The sequence below is a fragment of the Falco peregrinus genome, chromosome 8, assembly GCF_023634155.1.
Source record: "Falco peregrinus isolate bFalPer1 chromosome 8, bFalPer1.pri, whole genome shotgun sequence".
Classification (NCBI taxonomy): domain Eukaryota; kingdom Metazoa; phylum Chordata; class Aves; order Falconiformes; family Falconidae; genus Falco; species Falco peregrinus.
Window position 1 is genome coordinate 65,011,089 of NC_073728.1, and position 19,017 is coordinate 65,030,105.

Here is a 19,017-nt window from a genome sequence, read left to right on the forward strand (position 1 = left end):
CAGAGGAGTCACAACTTTGCAGGTCAGTCATTGCAACGCAAACCCGGAGATGGAAAAAGGAAAAGCTGCAACCTGTGTGGCCCTGTGAACAAGAGGGATCCTCCTGCAGCCCTCTGGGAGATAACCCGTTGTTTAGAAGAAAGGAAACACCAACCCTTCCAGGGCACAGCGTTAACATGTTCCCTCTATTGCTTCTGCTATTGACAATAGTTCACACTGAGATGTTTCTGGTAAAATTATATTGGGTTCGCGAGACATGATACCATTTCAATTGAATTACAGTTCTATTGTAAGGCTTCATTTCCTCTCACATAAAACAGGATCTAACATCCAAGGCTTTTTGCAGGCTATTGCTAAGTACAAAATGCCTACTGGGTTTTATTGCAGACACTGAACTACCAGGGGCTGGCTTATTGCTTTATAAAACGTTAGAGCAACCTTGAATATGAAAGATGTCATATAAATCTAAACAAAACCTTTTTTTCTCCCATTTCAGATGATCTGTGAAGATTCTGTATTGAGATCTTTAGTCAGAGTGTGAAGAAGGAATAAGAATCTTTTGCCTCCTAAAGTAAGGAGCAGATATACTCCAAAAGGTCAGTCTATGTTTATTATCTCGGCCACAGGTTCATCTTCTCTCAGCACAGTCCTGGGTTCAGAGCAGGCTGGCAGGGACCCGTGGGGTGCCCCCTGCCCCAGCAGGAGCTGCCCTGGCAGGAGCCGGTGCCCGGGAGGAGGTGGGCAGGTGCAGGCAGAGGCTGCAGTGGGCTGTGGCAGAGACCCCGACTGCTTTTCAGAAGGGCTGACAGCCCTGGTTAGAAGAAGCAGGAGGCTTCTTCATTATGTCTGTAGATGTTGTAACACTGCTGAGGTGACATTGTGTGAGGAAGCCTGTTCTGTAGGCAGTTTGCCTTTGGAGACAACTTTGTGTTTTAGGGTACAGTAATGGAGCTCTGTGCCTCCGCAACGCCTTTGTGTGCCCCAGCGGGCAGAGTAAAGGTGGTGGTTATAGATACCCAAATGTGAGCGCCAGGGCTGAGATTTCAGGCAGCGATTAAACTTGATAAATTTTTTCAATTAAGCCCAATGCTTACCGTTAAGGATGAGCATTGGGGATGCCGGGGACTCCTTATATGCTTGAGACTTTACCAGAAAAATTGAAATACCAATTATTAACAAGAGCAGGTTTCTCCTTTCCTTTTAAGCATAGGGGTTAGATGAAAAAGCTGTGCAAGCAATCCCTGGCAGTACAGATCTGCTCAGCGCAGGGCAGCCTCCTCACCGATCTTACTGGGCATTTATTTGCTCATAACTCAGGGCCTGATTCTGCAGGTCCTGCCATGCCAGTGCAACTTAATTCTGTGAGGAGCTCAGAAAGGCTCATCATCAAAGCAACACAGGTGAACATGGGCAATGGCTGGTTTTAGCTTTAATTTTGCAAATGCTGAGAACTGCAGAACTATCTGGTTTTGATCTACATCTTGATGTGACAAAACAGATGTTTGCTTGCAGTGTGAATCCAAGCACACACACACACGTGCATGTCTGAATGGACTGAGGCTCCATTAGCTCCCTTGGGAAGTCACGTTCCTTACTTCCTAAAATGAAAAATATTTTATTTTGCAAATTAAGCTCTCTGTTTTCTCCCCCTCTGCACATGGAGCTCACCGCAGTAGGGCAGAAATCAGAATGGGAATGTGCTTTACCAATGTGCTTTGATAACGGATTTTCTCTTTTGATTAATTCCCTTGGGCCCCTGAACTCTGAAGACAGACCTTTCAGATTCAAAAAGAGTGGAAAAAAATCCCAGGCAGCCTGATGTGGGTGACATCTCTTACTGATGCTATCAGCACAGGTGCTTTGCCTTTGCATGTGTATGCTTTTTGCATTGCCACCTGCACATGGAGTATCCCTACCCAGGACCTGCATTTTGGACTCATACTGTTCCCACAGCATCCATGCTGCCACTTCCTTACCTGGAGAGGGCTGCTGCAGGGAAACTGTGCTTTCTCGCTGCTCTGGGTGGCCACGGTGGGGTTGCTGGAGCTGATGAGCACGGGGGAGCTGATCTCCAGCGCCTGCCGCTCAGCAGGCGCGTGGACTATCCGGTTGAGGGTGTTCAGGGCAGTGGTGATGGAGAACTGCCGCAGGCTCTTGCACCTGGAGTCGGGCACCTTGGGGAAAGCTGGTGAATCCGCGCCCTTTGCTTTGGGAGATGCCGTTCGGAGGGATGTGCGCTTAAACTGAGGGGACCAGTGGCTTTTGCTGGTCTGCAGGAGTTGCCTTGCAGTGGTGTTTGGCTGGAAGAGACAAAGGGAGATGTGATGGCATGCTTCAGAAGTTACGCCTGGCACAGCCCAGCACCTGCTCAGTTGTTCCTTTTTCCTCTCTTTTCCTACCTGGCAGCAGAGCTGCCAGCAGATTTCAGATGATGTTACAGGTGATCTTTAAAAACCCGTGGCTCAGTCGTTTCCCTGGTATGTTTTCAGTAACAAATCCCGAATGCAAAATTACTGATGCAAAGCTGACAGCAAAATTGAAACTGGTTTGAAAAATGTGTTGCTTAGACAACATGTTACTGAAGCTGAGCGTTCCCCCCCTGCCCAGTACTTTACAGGAAGCTTTTTTCCTGTCAAACCCTTTGGCTTGCAGAGGTATAAGGAGAGCTGGCTGACTCTCTAGCAGCATTATAAAAAATTAACTCTAAATTAGAAGGGACATTTGGGCACATCTTTCTTTTCTACTTTGTGCTGGCATGCTTAGGTGTGACTGGCAGCAGGGTGTCAGTGCCCTGCAGCTGACTCGAAGTCAAGAGCTTGGAGAAGCCCTCACTGATGGTGACTTTCCCAGCAGAAGTAAAGCCACCCAGTTACGTCTCTGTAGGTCTAAACGTTCATGGCTTGGTCCTGCTTCCATTGAAAGCCTGGCTCATTAACCACTGGGTTTAATGAGGGAAGAGTCAGGCCCTGAGTCTGCATACAGGCAACGTTCAAACAGTATTTCTTGGGAACTGCTGATCATACAGTATTAATAGCAAAGGGCATGTGGTGACAGTGTTTTTTACCACGATGACTGCCAGAGGAATTAATCATGATTTACTGCTGACATTAACGAATTGCAAAACTTTGAGATTCTCACCCACTCATATGAGGCAATGTGCCCGACTCCTGGGATGGACAAGGCTGACTCTAACGCAGGAGAGGTACAGGTGTCTGTCAAGCATTATGATTTTAAAGCAGGGATTGTTTTCACATTTCCCTCCTCCTCACTCCTTAAAGCAAGGTTTAAAAACCATATTGTGTGCATCTGTACATATATAAGATAGCAATATTGTCATTTTTGTATGTAATTAAACTTTAGCCTAAACTGGAAACATTTTCCTGCCTTCTCTAAACACCAGGAGACACGATAAAATGGAGCATAAACCTAAGTGTCAAAGCCAAGAAAAGCCTGGCATCTCCCAAAACAGACCTACCTTTGCCTTCTCCATAATTAATTTCTAATTCCTTCGTGGCTTTATGTGGCCCTAACTAACTTATTTCTGTTAACTCCAGACTTAAGTAATTACTGAAACGAAAATGATTTCATTAAATGAAAAGACATTTTACAAAATGTATGAGAGCTTCAAATAAGATGTTTTACTAGTATCCTTTTATAAAATAGCCACAAAGAAGTGCTTGCTGTAATTATGGTGATTACAAGTATTAATTTTATTTCTAGGAATTCTTGTTGGTGCCACTTACACCCTGCATCTCAAGCTAAACGGCAGGAATACAATTAATGTCTAGACCAGTGCTAACGAAGTTCTGTCAGGGAGCGGGTGGCTTAAAGGTCTGCAGAACTGGAGTGCTGGGGATGCGACCCGTGATGTGCTGGTGGTGGCTGGGAGCCACTGTGCCCAGCCAACACCCCTGCAGCCCCCATGCAGCCCCGGGAAGCAGCTGGGGGGGGCTCACAGGGCAGATCCACGCAGAGCAGAGCTACACAGGAGCTGGCTACAACAGAGCCTGCTAAAAATGCAGTTTTGATGTTTTGCCTGAATTTTCCATTTTTGTCCCTGATTTTTTTGTCACTGTGGAGGCTTTGCGGTGGTGAGGGACAGCTGTTGGCTGGCTACCCGCAGGGCTGGGGCAGGGGGCCCTGCCAGGCTGGAGCGGGGCTCTGCCCATGGGTGCTGGCACCAGCCACTGCCCGGCATGGCATTGGGTGGGCACGGTGGCGGTGGGGCTGTACCCCCAAAATGGGGAAGGGCCAGCCCTGCTTTGTCACCTAACGTGCCCTCTGTTCCCATCAGCCCTGCGAGGGTGGTGATGCTGTCACCCTGGAGGGCAGGAACATGGTGTCACCCGCCCTCCCTTGCGGCAGAGGTGGGTGCCAGGGTGGGAGAGGGCTCACCCTGCCATTTCGCAGAGCGGCCTCATCGAACACCCACCGTGGCGCGGTCCTGTCGGGTCCTGTTCAGCACAGATTTTGGTGTCTGTGTGTTCTGAAATGCCACCTTGTCTGGCCTAACTCAGCACAAAGCTCAAACTTGCTTTTAATTTAAAGGCAGGAGCGTGGCTGAACCGGGACTGTGGACACGAGTCTGAGGGTGAGGGCATGAGAAGCCTTTGACTTGCTGGGTGGTTTCCATGGCGTGGAAATGCCTCTGTAATTGCCACGCACACAACTAATAATACAAGTAGCACTGTAGCTAGGAAGCAAGAGAAAAACCCCTATGTAAGTGCAGAGGCAATTGGTGTCATACTGCTGAGAACTTCCCATCTCTATTTCAGCAGCCGAGATCACCTGACATTTGCTGGAGTAAGGTATTTGAAATAATGCAGAGGAAAAAAGCTAGTTTGTATTGACTGATAGGTACATCTCTTTGGAAAGATTTACACTCCTGAGCAGCCCAGCAGAAGTAAATTTTGTTAACTTTGAAGATGTTTTCATTTCATCTTGTTAAGGATATCTGCCTTGGGGGGGGGAATAAAGAGAATTTACAGAAAAAAATTCATGTTTTTCTCCCTTCTAAACTAACATGCCGAGTGCTGCCACTGCCTCGAGGTTACTGCAGAAGGGAGTTGCTGAAGTGACTCCTTCAGCCTTTGTAATTTCGTACGGTAACAACCGACCACTGTCACAAAGCAGGGGGACAGGAAGATGCTCTTGCCATTTTGCAGAAGCGTCTGTTTGTTTAGATGTGCGCTAACTCCCCACGTGTGAACTTTGCTGTGGGAGTGGAGATGAGCACAGCCTCCTGATGCAAATAAACAGAATGAGTAAGCTGTGAAACAAAGGCAAATTGAGTGAAAGAGAAAAAACAAGTGAACGCAGACAGCAGAAAACCAAGGCAGGTGCCTCCTGCTAATAAGTGAATCCAAATGACAAAGGGAGGATTGCTGGCTGCCTGGCATCTCTGCATCTGCACTAGCAAGTTGAGCACCCACATTTTATAGAGCTGCTGGTGATGTAATGCTGCTGCTCTGAATGGACTTCTCTCTGTCAGTTCCTCCCCTTGATCATAAGCCACAACTGGCTCTCAGCTGTTTGATTTCTCTTGCCCCCTGCTAGCCACTCCACATCCAGCATGGACTCCCTGGGGAACCTGGCCTGGGCCACAGCCTCTCTCTCCTGCCTCTTCCCACCCATTAGAGCAGCTGTGCTGCTGGCTGGATGGAGAAAGAGATGACTTCTCTGCGAGGACACTGATGCCTCTGGACAGCACTTGCTGTTCTGCTCTGCCGTGCCTCACCTCGTTCTGACACTACAGGGGCAGCTGACTTTGCTGGGAGGTGCAGTTACTCAGAAGAGTGTGTCCTCTAACAGAGTAGAGGCAAGCTCTGTAGCCTTTGGGGAATAAAGGGAAATATAGTAAAAATTCAGCTCTGAAAATCCATGCCTCCAGTAGGCTGGGTATGTTCAAGCTGCATAAATGATGTATCCCCAGACCTGGAAGCAATTTTCTTTACTATGTCAGTAGGTGTCTTCTAGAGATCCTGGAGTGTTTTGGTCAAGAGAGAGCAGACTGCCACCGTTGGCCGCTCCTCATCAGCAACAGCAGCATGATTAGAAGCTGAGCTGAGGGACTGCAATCGCTGCTCGTAGCAGGCACTAGCATCCCTCTCTGGATGCCCCCATCCTGCACGTACCCCCATGAGGCAGTCCTAGGAGGTTTAACTGCTGGTGGCAGTGTCTGAGCGGGCTTGGGAACCTCACTGATTTCCAAAGGGGAGCTCCTATGGAGTTGGGGAGTAGCAGAACAGCACACAGCCTAAAGAAGAAAAGCGCCCAGCCCAGCTGCTGTGGGGTGCTGTTACCTTATGAAACGTCAGGCAGTCCTTGTTTTCAGTCTTATCCCTGCTCCTCAGGTCAAAGCTGTAGAGTGCTCTGCCAAGGGGTGCTGGCAGGGGTAGGTGCTTGATGACTTGCACGGAGCTGGCTGGGAAAACGCCGCTGATCCCGTTGACCTCCCCCAGATACCAGTTCTCGTCCAGCTGACGGAGCAGCATGATGATATCCCCCTTGTTGAACCTTAGCTCCCCGGGGTTGTGCCCTCGGTAGGTGTACAGGGCCTTGGCTCTTGGGACCTGTGGGATGAGAAACAGCCCTTGCAGTTCATCTGTGACAGCAATACTCACCATAGACAGAATTCCCCAAAAGCTTTCCCCAAAAATAATTACTGGGAAAATTTTAGAGGTCTAAGGCTTAAGCATGCATTTGCTGGGATTAACTACCCACATCCTTTCTTGATTTGTTTTTCTAATGAAGACAAGCTCCAAAATACTTATGCTAAATTTCTATCAAGATGAAAAGCAGGCTGAACTTGTTTAAGAATATTAAGAAACAATTAATGCCTTAAACTAGTCTTCCCATGGGATCTTATTGCCTGCTATATGGCCTCCTCTAATACAATGTCTATTTTAATGAACCCAAGTATTTCTATTTCAGAATGACCGGAGGTCTCGGCCATCGTCCAGCTTCCCTGGCGGCTGTCACCTGCGGTGGCCAACTGTGCATGTCTGCAAGAACATAGCAAGAGCAAGGTGAGTGCAGGTTACTGCTCTCCTGTGGTTATCGCCCTGCTGTAACACTGTGATTTTATTTCTGGGTTACAGGAAGACAGGCTTCTTAATATTGCTGTTTCAGTATAATATGAGAAAGAAGAGATATACCAAACCCAGAAGAGATGAGGGAACTTTACCGTCTTGACTCTCATAAAAATGAAACTACAGAGTTCACTTAAAATAACTGCTTTACTGACACTTATCTATACTCAAAACCTCAATTTAATACACAGTGCAACAGATCATTTAGACAGCTGAATAAATCCACAGCTGTCCCTAGCCCGGTGCTGTGAACCCACGCGGTACAACTCGAGGGCAGCCTGAGGGGTGTTTTTCCTGGGAGAAGTGCAGATACGCCACCCTTTTCTGTGCTCTGTGTAGCTGTTCTAGGTATGTGTTTGGGGGGTCCTGTGCACTGGAAATCAGCAACACTGAAAGGCTCAATCTTTACCTACTTGTGCTAAAGACAAGGCGGAGATACCTTTAGCATGTTTGTTGGATTAGAGTACTGCATCCCACACAAGTGCATCCTAGAACAAATACGCAACTTGAGTGTATTGCCATTTGCAACATCACAGTTGTGTATGAAATGCAAAACACCGAGTGTTAAGCTCTGTCCCGCTGGCCCATTGGCTGGAACCAAATGCTGCTCCTTTAAATGCTGGTCGGCCCTGAAGCAGTCAGGCAGCTCAACCAGGTGATCACTGCGGATCCCTTCCAACTGGAATCCTGTCCCGTCCCTTCCTGTTCCGTGTGTTTGAACGCTGTGAGGTGTGCCGTGCTCACAGGACAGGCTGCCAGTGGACCCATCGTCCTGTCATCTCTGCAGACAAGTTAGAAATAAAAGTTGGAAGAACAAATATCCTCATGTGTGTTTGTGGAGCCTCGATGGCTTAATGATGCCATTCTAGCACGGGCCCCTGTCAGTACGCAGCGTTTCTGTGCTGTACTGGGGGAGTGGGCCATCCAGCCTCACATCCAAATGGAAGCAGCAATCAAGATGATGCGCTCGGCTCTGCTGCACAGTGCGCCACTGGGAGAGTTTCCTTCTTTGCTGGAGGCAAACAGTGACTGTTTTTGGCATGAAGACAGACAGCTGTAACTAAACTATTATCTGAACTGTTAATGCTGCAGATATTGCTGTTTCCTTGAACTGTACCAGATTCTCAGCTTCACTAATATCTTGCGTTGTGGTTCATTTTCTTTGATTAATTTTGAATAACTGTTCCTCTGATTCTCATTGCAGGACCTTCACTGCAATTGGTAGGAATCTGGAAATAAGGAACAGATCCATTTTCTGGTTTCTGCCTGCTTTCCAAGACATGGCAGTAGCTGCTTCAAAGGATTCCTTGGACCAAGAGGGGAATCCTTGAATTTGGAATGGGAAAGTAGTTTTAAGGGTCCTGGCTGCCCCTCCTGTGCTGGTCGATGAGATAAAAACCCCATCAAGTGTCTCCTGGGCACCTGCAATGGAGGCAGCCACGGCTCTGCACATCTGCAGCGTGGGAATATGTGCTCTGCCTCGGGGGTGCCTGCCCTCACCGCAGCGGTGCCTCTGCACACAATGCACCCCTAAAGTTTAAGTGAAAATAAACCACATGCTGAGCTCTGTTTCTGGCCTCTATTTAGCTGCATGAGGTACATGCTGAGAAACTGGGAAGCTGTGATTGTCCACAGCTCCAGAACCTCCATCAGTTTTAAGCAGAGGTGCCGGTGCCCAGGTCAGCCAGGGACAAGAGGCTTTTCTGCTGCTTCTGTGCCAGTCTGCAGATTTACATTGTCCTTCCCCACTTTTTAGTATTTGTAATGTCACGTGTGGGAACTGCAGGAAGAACCTTTGCGGATGGCAGAGGAGCTCCATCGGTGGCCAAGTGCTTCAAACCCAGCTCTCTCCAGCTCTGGTCTGCTGGCTGAGATGTGTGGGCACCACGGGGAGCTGGTCCTGTCCCATGAGAGCTGTGCTGCACCAGGTGTGAAGGGGATAAAGGGGAGCGTGCTGGGGGGGTGATGGGACCCAGGGCTGCTGGCTCTGCAGCTCCTGTGGGTGGATTTTTGTCTGTCAGCTGCCAAGTGCTGCGGCCTTTGAGCAGGACCCTGCATTGCAGTTTTTCCAAGCCATAGTCACCAAACCCCTGCCGACCTCGTGGGAGATGGCACATTTGTACCAGTGACCCAGTCAGGCTTTTCCAGCCTTCTTCTGTGGAAGGACATAAACCCATTTCGCCAGGTCTGCCTGTGTCAGTGCCCCGGGCTTGGGCAGGATTTCTGCAGGGCTCACGCCCCCATCAGCCACGTTTGGGAGGTCAGGAAGGTGGAAGACAGAAACTTGATAGGAGTTTCCTGAAGTGTGGAAAAGATCAAATTTTTCATGGAAATGATCTAGGTTTTGGGAAGATAACATCTTCCAGCACTCTCAAATACTGATGCTTGATAGGAAAAAGGAACCAAGAAGAGAAAAATGTCATGTACCGTGTTTACTTCAAAGCACTTGAAACAGGAAGCAATTAGTTTAATGTTTAGTTCTAATTAACACATTTTGTCTGGTAATTTGTGCTAGTAGTAAAGACGTGCACTCGGCTTAGTGACACTGAAAAGTACATTGCTGGAAAAAAAAGAAAATGATGAAAGTGAGACTGTGGCTAGCGCTGCTCTCCATCAGCCCCCCGAGCACGTATGGGACGTGGGGACCGTGTGCCAGGATGGGAATGCTCCTTGCAGACTTGGGCCTGGCGGCCGCGCTTCCACACACACAGAAACAGGCTGTGGGAATACAGCATCACGGGAGGGCCGTTCTCCTTCGGAAGGACTGAGCTGACAGACTCTCTGGTGTGAACCAAGGACAAGGAACACAGAAAGAGACTCTTGATTGCCTCAGGAGCAGCCAGAAAACAAACAGGACTCATGCAAACTGTGAAGCCAGGGCTTGTGAAGGAGGAGCGCAAACGGACGGGGATGATGAGAGTATGGTTGCACAGCAAAATAAAGCAAAACATAAAAGGCATCAGGAACGAGTTATGGAAATGTATTAAAAGTAAGAGAAACTCTGAAATGAAAAGCATGCCTGTTACTAACTGGGAAAAGTGAACAAGCAGTAGGGTGCTGAATCTGGAATATTCTTTCTTCAGCAAGAAAAAGGATGACACAGGCAGGCAGGCTGGAATAAATAACTGAAAACTAGGTAGGATAGGCGTGCTGGTGACATCAGGGCTGGCTGAAAGTTGCCTCTCCTGCTTGGATGGATGGGCTGTTTCTTCCTCTAACCATGGTCACAACCTTCCTTTCTTCACCTTTCATCCCACTTCCATGCTCTTCCAGTCTCACAGCCATTCTGTTTTCAGGTTTCCATCTAAGCCTGGTTTTCTTTCCTGTCACCATTTCCTGGAGCTTGCAGACCACTGACATAATCTTACGCCTCGCTTTATAGAGCAGAGCGCTTGTATTCAGTCATTGAAATTTGTTGTAAAACTTTTGTGGATCTAAGTGATTAACAGTTAATGCCTACATGCTGCTTTAGCACCCAAAAAGTACTCAGAACGTTGGTCTTTTGGGGCTTGCTAGTAATTTCAAACACTTACAAGGTAACGCAGGTATATTCCTTCACAGATGTTTTGCTCAGGAACTATTGTGACGTTGGTGGCCCTTTGATCTGTACCACTTATTCCCTGCTAAAGCTCCCTGTACTCCAGGGAAGGGCTCTGCAGTTCCCCATATTTGGGGTGGGGAACCTCAGAATTGTTTCGAAGGGATGAATGGTGTTATGAAGAGATTTGGAGATTTATATTAGATATTAGAGGAAATCCTTCCCCATGAGGGCGGCGAGGCGCTGGCGCGGGCTGCCCAGAGCAGCTGTGGGTGCCCCATCCCTGGCAGTGCCCAAGGCCAGGCTGGATGGGGCTGGGGGCAACCTGGGCTGGTGGCCGGTGTCCCTGCCCGTGGCAGGGGGTGGGACTGGGTGGTCTTTAACATCCCTTCCAACCCAAACCATTCAATGATTATTCCACAACTGGATGTGCATTTCTAGTTGTATAACAGGGAAAAACTGTAATCACACTGGACTGTTTCAGCACTTGATGACTGACATTTTCATAGTTACATATTCTTTGTAACTGCCAAAATATTTTTTTCTAATATTTTAATAGTCTGTTAACAGCAAAAATCAATGTAATTTAAACAAAGAGGAGAAGAATTTAAAGAAGCCATAGCAATACAAAGCATTTTGCTTTGGAACCAATTGAAATTAACTTGAAATGAAGGTTTTAATGATCTTCACTTCATAAAAAATAATAGTAAATAATTCAAGTAATTTTTAAGGCCCAAGTAATTTTTTTCACAAGTCTATCTTTGTTGCTTTTTTTTAAAAAAATGTTCTTTGTCTGTTCAGATACTGAGCCAAAAATATCCCATTGATTTCCCAACTTTACTTAGGACATAAACCAAGCTTTTATCTATCCACATGGAGCAACCAGTGTGGTTTTTGCTGTACTTTTCACTTTCCTGCTTTGCAGGCCTTTCACAAAGTAGTCAAGCTGAAGTTTTCAGAAGGGCGTACATCAGGGTCACTGTTTTCTAATGTGTTCCTAAGATGTAGAAAAGACAAAGAAAAGCAGCTAAACCCCCTGCAGCAACTGCCCGGTGTGTGTAGGGGGGCAGCCAGCAGAAGCCCTCCGCGGGAGCTGAGCTCATTGCTTATCGCTCCTCCTGGGGCTGAAACAGGCCGCTGTAGGTGCATCTCAGACCTGATTTCTTTCTCAGGCTTTGGCTGGTTTCTGTCCACTCCTGGATGTATAAGATCCTCTACAAGGCATCTGTTTCGCTTTATTTAAAGTAGGTTAATTGCAATGACAGAAACTGGGGTGCCAATTAAAGCTGGTGATAAAGACAAGGTGTGCCTGGAGGTAGATCGCTCCGGGCTAAGGGCAGAGGGAGAGGCTTTCCCAGGAGAGGACATGGTCGTGGGCGTGGGGTGAAGAGGGAGCTGCTTTGTTGTGATGGGTTTTTCTCCCGTTAGCATGTCCAGTTGCTTTTTGTTAATCCGAGGCAGCATTTTATTTCAGCAGGGTGGTAGCTGCAGCAAAATGTTCAGCCAAACACTGTAAATATTAGCAGCTCCCTTGCTGCAGAGTTCAGCACCTGTTTTTAAATTCATTTGGGAAAACACTGTGAGAAGTTCCGTGAAAAACTCAGCTAAAGGCGGTTGAGAAGTTGTGTAGAATATTTGCTGCCCTGTAGCAGAGAGGCAGCAACTACAAAGAAACATCACCGGTGAACAGAACAGGCTCTTTTCCCGTGATGCCATGCCATACTGCAGCTCTAGTAGCAATGCTAAATTAAATAAATGAGAGGGAGAGAGGAGAGTTTTTCACGTACTCCTATGTGAAAGCCTCTAAAATCAGTGGGAAGCTGAGCAGAAGAAGGGAATGCCATAGTACATCAGATTGCCCACTGGTACTTTTCAGGCTGTCAGGCAGATGGAGACCAACAGGATGCTTTGCCCAGACCTTTGGGCCAAGGGCAGCCGATGGTCACGAACCCAAACCCCTGTGGGTTTTGGTGCTGAGGAAATGCTTTTTTTCCTGCCTGTGGTGCCTTTGATGGCTGCAGAGAGCCTTGCCTCTCCCTCTCTCTGTCTTCTAGGCAGTTGTAACATTTTTCAACGCTGCTACATTTTTTTTCAGATTCCCCCCCTCCTCTGTGTTCTTCTCTGTCATGCCCAAGTGAGACATGACCCTGCCCCCCGGAGGTATTTCAGTCTGTCAGAGCAGCTAGAGCCCCCTTGCTGTGGGGCTGCCTGCAGAGCTGCTGCGAGAGCCCAGGTGAGAAGATGCAGCAGGTGAACTCCGCGATGTGGAACCAGAGACAGCCTCTTGCATTGGTGTGCTATGTGGTGCGTAGTGTCTAGGTGAGGTACTTTTCTGTCCTTGGCCGTACTGCCAGCAGGGATGGCCATGGCAGATGCATCTCAAAGCGTTGTCCCCATTCTTAGTGGATTTAAGGCCATTAAGGGAGAAAATATTTTTTTTTTCCTATTTTTGGCATTTGACATCAGCTGTGCTAGGGCAGCCATCCAATGCATCTGAGTCTCCCTCCGTACAAAACAAAGAAGCAAATTAAAAATATGTACATGTGTGTGTGAGGAAGCAATTCAAAGCATCTCTTCATAGCTGGGAGAAATGCACACTATAATTATCTTAAATGAGCTAGTTATAACTTCCTTATTATTGGCAGTGGATTAATGTAAGACCACACACTCATAGCACTGGTATTTAAAAAAAAAAAAAAAGAGAGAGAGAGAGAGAAAAAGAAATGTGTGAGGCTGGCTGGGGTGGTGGTCACCAGGGAGAGACATTCAAAATTGTCACCGTAGGAGGAAAGCAAAGCCAGGGGGTGCAGTGGAGAGATTTCTGATGGAGGCTGTGAATGCCTGTAAAGCTTGTCCCAGGTGACTCCATTTAACCGCCCCCCGAGGAGCAGCATGGCCCCGTAGTGACACTGTCCCTGCACAAGCAGACCGCGCCACTGCCTGTGATACCCCGGGCTGAGCATGAGCACAATGCCATAAACCTCCCTGCACCTGGGATTTGTTTACTCCTTCACCCATTTCCAAGCAAGGCTCACTGCAAATGGCTTCAGCGAGACACAGCTAACGATGCTGGGTGGGATCCCTCTGATTCCCAGATGCTCTGAGTTCACCAGCATCCATGACTGTGTAGATGGACATATGGGATGAGTGACGAATTAATCCTTGGAATAGCTTATGGCTGTTGATGTCCAGGGGTGCTTCCTTCTGATTTTCTGCATGCTGAAGGGAGAGCAGCAGGAGCTGTTTTGGCAGGAGCGTACCCCAGAGCGCTGCCTGCTGCGGGCACCCCTGCTCCTGCTCCGCTGCCCGGGAGCAGCACTGGAGCTGGGACCCCAGCCCTTGGCAGGCGCCCTGCTGGCTCCGGCAGGGGAGGCAGACACATGGGGCTGAGGAGGCTGCTGGTAGGTGGATCAGGAATGGCCTCAGACGGGTTTGGACCTGCACCCAGGTGGTTTCCCAGCTCTGATTTTCATAACTCCACACAGGGAATGCCCTGGAGTGGCTCTTCGCTGTGCCTCGTCCCTCGAAGGTAGACAGCCACCACAAGCATGTGGTCTCCTCCCCCACTGGCTGAATGTCTTTGCAGTAAATACCGAGGGCCTGATCCTGATCTGGGTTTCATGGGTGTTGCCCCATGTGCAGGGAAGCAGTCACCCCCTCGGACCCTGTGCGGGAGAAGCAGCCCAGGTGTGGGATGCTTGGGAGCCCCGGTCCCCTGAACTGGAGCAGCGGCGGCACTGCCGGGCTGTCCCACCCTGGAAGAAGCTGGTTGACCAGAAACTGACCCAGGACACTGCAGGTGAGCTGTGACAAGCCGGGCCAGCCCCACTGCATCACCTGGAAGGTCTGAGGGGATGGAGAAGATGCAGAGGGGAGATGCGCCCGTCCTTGGTGCACAGTCCACGGAGCCCACATGAGAGGCAGCTCAGCCCCGTGCTCTGCACGAGCTCTGCCTTCCCCTCCCACCCCCGGCACTGCGTTATTTGTGCAAAGAGCTAAACAGCTGTGCTGTGCAGAGGCAGCAATATTCCTGTAGATACATGATTTCTGTAACACGTAACAGCCTCCTTGAGAGGAACAGTTTATTTCTAGGATAGCGCCAGGAAGAAAAGAAATCCAGTCCTGGATGTCTTCCAGTTCGATTTTTCCCCCACTAGGTACTGTGGGTTCGGTTTGCAGGTGTTTTTTGATTACTTTTTATTTTGGAGCAGGACTGGTGTCAGTCGGAGGGGACTGGCACATGGGTGTGCTGCACGAGGTGGCATCAGGGGTGCCGGAACCAGGATTCACCAGGACTTGCTTTTTGGGGAAGCATGTTGAATTGGGTCCTGCAAGCCTCTGAACTCCATGGCACCAGCTCTACGCCTAGAAGCAGGAGTCCAAGTACAGCCTAACAGTTAAATTGTACTGAGGTGCTCGAAAGAACTTCCCACTCCAACACCAAAGGATGGAGAAGGCTCTTCCTACCAACCCTATAAGAACTGCGTGGTGTGAAGAGGTGGTATGTGGTAGGTGAGGGCACATTTCATTCCCAAGATCCACAAGCGAGTGCTAGAGGTGTACCGGCGCGGCTAAAGAAATGTTACGAGTATCTCTGCTCTCGACTGGGCCCAGAGTGACCCATCCAGCTCTGCACAGAGATGCTTGCATCTTCAATGCGGTGACCCCCACAGTGCAGGGACAGGCTGTTCCACAGCACACATGGAAACATCTAGAATACTCAATGCATGAAGGAAATGGAAAGCTTGTGTGCTGACCCCGCCATGCGGGCGGTGAGGGCAAGATGGCCAGTGGTCCCCATGCTCAGGCACGGTACATGTTACCAGAGGCTAGTGCTGTGCCAGGCACTGTACAAGCACAGCAGATTCCTGCCCTGGAGAGCCGGCAATTTAAGAGACTGTGCAGATGAAGGTTGGGGTGATGGTGGAGGTACTCTCCCTGCGTTACCTGCGGGGATAGTACCAGGGGAGTGTGAATGACTCACCTAGAGGCAGAGAGCAACTCCAGGACAGATCTGAGAGCACAGCCCAGGCCACGATCCTGATGAGCAGTGATTTACACACCATGAATGGAGAACTGGTTATTACCTACGTTCTGATGCCAAAGGACATGCTGGCTTTTCATAAAGAGATAATCAACAACAACTGCCATACATTTTGATTACTAACTTCTGCAAGCCGCCTTCAGCATCCTGCCACCGACTGCCCACATTTCAATGGGATGAATGAGCCCCACATAGTCTCCTTTGTGTACTCAGTTAGCACAGTTTCAGGGCTCTTTAGGATCCAGTTGGATGAAAAGAGCTGTCTGAATGTAAATTAATTGCCATTACAATTCTGTTTTTCTGCTTTTCAGCAGAGGCGATAACTTCAGCCTTGTCACAGAGAACAAAACCATCAGAAGTGAACTTGTCATTTCAATCTCTTCGTATAATTATATTCTGAGGATTCAGAGAGCTGGGTGGTTTCTGCATTATTTCTCCCCTCAGGAGGATTGCTCCCATCTTCCAAGCACAAGCTGACTGAGTGCACCAGGGAGAACAGAGTTAGTCCCCTCCCGCTCACGTTGGTGCTGGAGCTGACCGGATCTGCCCCATTCCCTCTGGGGTTTGCCAGGACGTGAGGCCAGCGCTGGTCATGGCTAAAGCTGGTGGCCCTCCTGCACCGTGAGCCAACAGGCCGGCATGGGGGCAAGCTGGAGGTGTCGATTGTACAGAGTTAGCTGGGTGTGGAAAACAGCATCTTAAGTTACAGGTGTAAGTGGGTGTGATTTACAGACTGAGGAGATTAAAGCAGCTGAAGGAGTCTGCAGAAGCAGGTATTGGAGCCTGTTGCTGAGGGTGCTGGGGCTGGTTTCTGTGCTGCAAAGTCTGTGCATTGTGGGCGCTGGTGGCGGCGAGCGGGAGCCCTCCCACTGCCTGCCAACTGACCCCCTTTGGTGTGACATGGCACCAGGGCTGCTGCCACTTCTGAACTTTGCCTGTCCTAACTCTGGCTTTGCACTGCAGGAATGAAACGGAAAATGGGGAAGAAGACTGAAGAAAATACAGAGTAACTTCTGTCACGGAGAGGCCCAGTGGGTGCCCTGTTGGTGATGGCTGAGGTGCTGCTGCAGACGCCCAGCCTGAGAGGGTGCCTGGCTGCCTGCCGGTGCTGTCCCCATGGCTCTGCGGGAGGACAGTGCTGGGTCAGGCTTCCCTTTGCCCCAAGAGGGGTTCAAGTGGGCAGGAGGGGTGCCAGGGGCACAAGGCAGGAGCTGTTCAGTGGGAGGGGAGAGGGCAGTCTGGCTCAGGGCATGGCAGGGTGATGCTGGGGACCAGCGTTTGAGCTGCAGTGTCTGCACGAAACCTTTTTGCACCTCTTCCACTCATTGCTGCTATCAGATGTTTTTGTCTCTGCTGCAGTCAGCAATCTCGGGCAATGGTTGAGTTGTGTGTCATGGTTTTAAGCCGTGCAGAAAACAAACTGTGTCAGCCCTTGGCGTGCCCGGTCATGATGCTCTGCCTCAGCACCGCAGTTCTCAGAAGTGGCTGTTTACTGTGCAGGGAGGAAACCTGCATCCCGCTCCCTCCTGCTGCTGCTGAGCCCTGTCCCTGCCAACGCGTTGCCCTGCCTGCGTTGGGGACGGGTGCTGTGGCCACCGCTGCTCTCCCTGGCCTGGCAGCAGTGCTGCCCTGCTGGTGCCCTGTGCCTTCTGACTGCCCAACAGCCCAGGACTGGGTTTTCATAGTATTTCAAGGAAGTCCTTAATTAGTGATGGTACCTCTCTCCATTAGCCTGCCACCTCCACTTAGCAGCCATTTTGATGGTAAATTAACGGCTGTCATGAAGTGATGGCCGCTAGCTGGGCCTTGCCTCAGCTGTAGGCTGAGCCCAGGAAGGACACTGTCCACCTGGCCTTGGGCGTCCTCATCTTGCACAGACATGGGGCTGGGTGAGGGAGCTGCTCTCCCCTTCCTTACTTCCATCTCCTCGGGAGACCGACTGACTCCGCAGCCCAGTTACACACGCTGCACGCCAGTGTGGTTTCCCAGCAGGTGAGGCTTGCTCTTTCCTCCCTGCAAAGCCAGTGAGAAATTCTGGGCCCATCGGTTGTTCATGGCCCAAAGGAAACCCCCTTAAAGGGGTTGGATGGCCAAAGGACGCACCTGTCTCTTACAAACAAGATCATAAACTTTGTCCCCTGTGCCGACATCAAAAAAACGGAGGTTCCCCAAATCAGGGTAAGCGCAAATCTCCACCTACAAGCTCCTAGGGAAAAGGTTTTCTTAAAAAAAAAAAAGGTCATAGTTCTTTGTTCATTTGCCCAGTGCCTTGCTCGTGGGCTCCTGATGGTAAATGGAATTCCAATACCTGAAAATTAGTAGCAGCAGAACAAAGTCCAGTGTTCAGTGCCAGCACCGCAGTTTTCCTACAGTGAAGCAGTGCCACAGTGAAGGGGGAGCCAGGCAAGGTACAGACGGCAGCAATAAATGGGTTTTCTCCCTGCCAGGGTCCGGTCTTGCCTCTCTCAGGACATCTTTTATCTCCAGCCCCAGCGCATTGGCAGAGCTGCACATGAACGTGCCTCCTCCTCTCCCTTCCCTCCAGAGTGGAAAATTACAAACTGAGGCCAATGACCAACTTTGTGGACCCAGGGATGTTGTCCAGCCACCAACAGGGAAACTGCGAGAAGAGGAGGACTCTCAGAATTCCAGCCTCCTGCCTGACCACGATACTTAGCAGGTGAACACACATGCTGAGAAACCCTGCTGTTCTATTCCTGACTTGCCATCTGAGCCTGACTCATTGCCTTGGTAACAAATTAAAACACTTCCATGTGTTTGCAGCTCGGTACCTAATTTTGTAAAACCAGGGAAACTGGACCTCGTGGAGGTCCTTCGGCTTTCCCCCGCTCTGCGGTATCACCTGGGAGTGGCCCCGTGTCCCGCCTTGCTCATCCTTCGAAAGTATGGAGGGCTGTTTGCTGGTAAGTGAAATGGACCTGAATAGTCTTAAAACAATCACGCACCCACCCCAGCCCACTGCAGAGCCACCCTCACACCACCCTGTCCTGCCTGGAGTGCAACAGTGCCACCTCGCATTTACAGTGCAACTGGGTGTTTCATCCTTTGTCCCATCAAAACGGTGTTTTCTTTTTAAGCTTTCTGTAGGGAGCCTGTCATAGCCCTCATCCCCTGACCCTGAGGCTGTGGCTCTGCCCCACACTCCTCTCCGACAGAAATGAATGGCTCAGTCTCCTGGTGTAACACCAACTCGTTCTCGTGGCTGCAGCAGTGCTTGCAGCTACTGTGAAGCTTCCTGCTTCTGTGCTCCCAAATCTGTTGTTGCACACACAGCTTTTGGGGCGTGTATTGTCAGGCAATCTATATCAAGGTGACTTCACTCT

The 19,017-nt window shown here is 49.6% G+C and overlaps 1 protein-coding gene across 1 annotated transcript in view; it reads right to left on the minus strand.

Annotated features, from left to right (window-relative positions):
- Window positions 1-19,017, minus strand: part of SH3RF2 (SH3 domain containing ring finger 2) — a 44,799-nt gene that overhangs the window by 18,914 nt on the left and 6,868 nt on the right. The window contains exons 2-3 of the mRNA XM_055811843.1: window positions 6,303-6,572; window positions 1,977-2,300 (exon numbers count right to left, since the gene is read on the minus strand). Coding sequence (XP_055667818.1) covers window positions 1,977-2,300; window positions 6,303-6,572 — 594 coding nt within the window. The remainder of the gene's footprint in view (window positions 1-1,976; window positions 2,301-6,302; window positions 6,573-19,017) is intronic.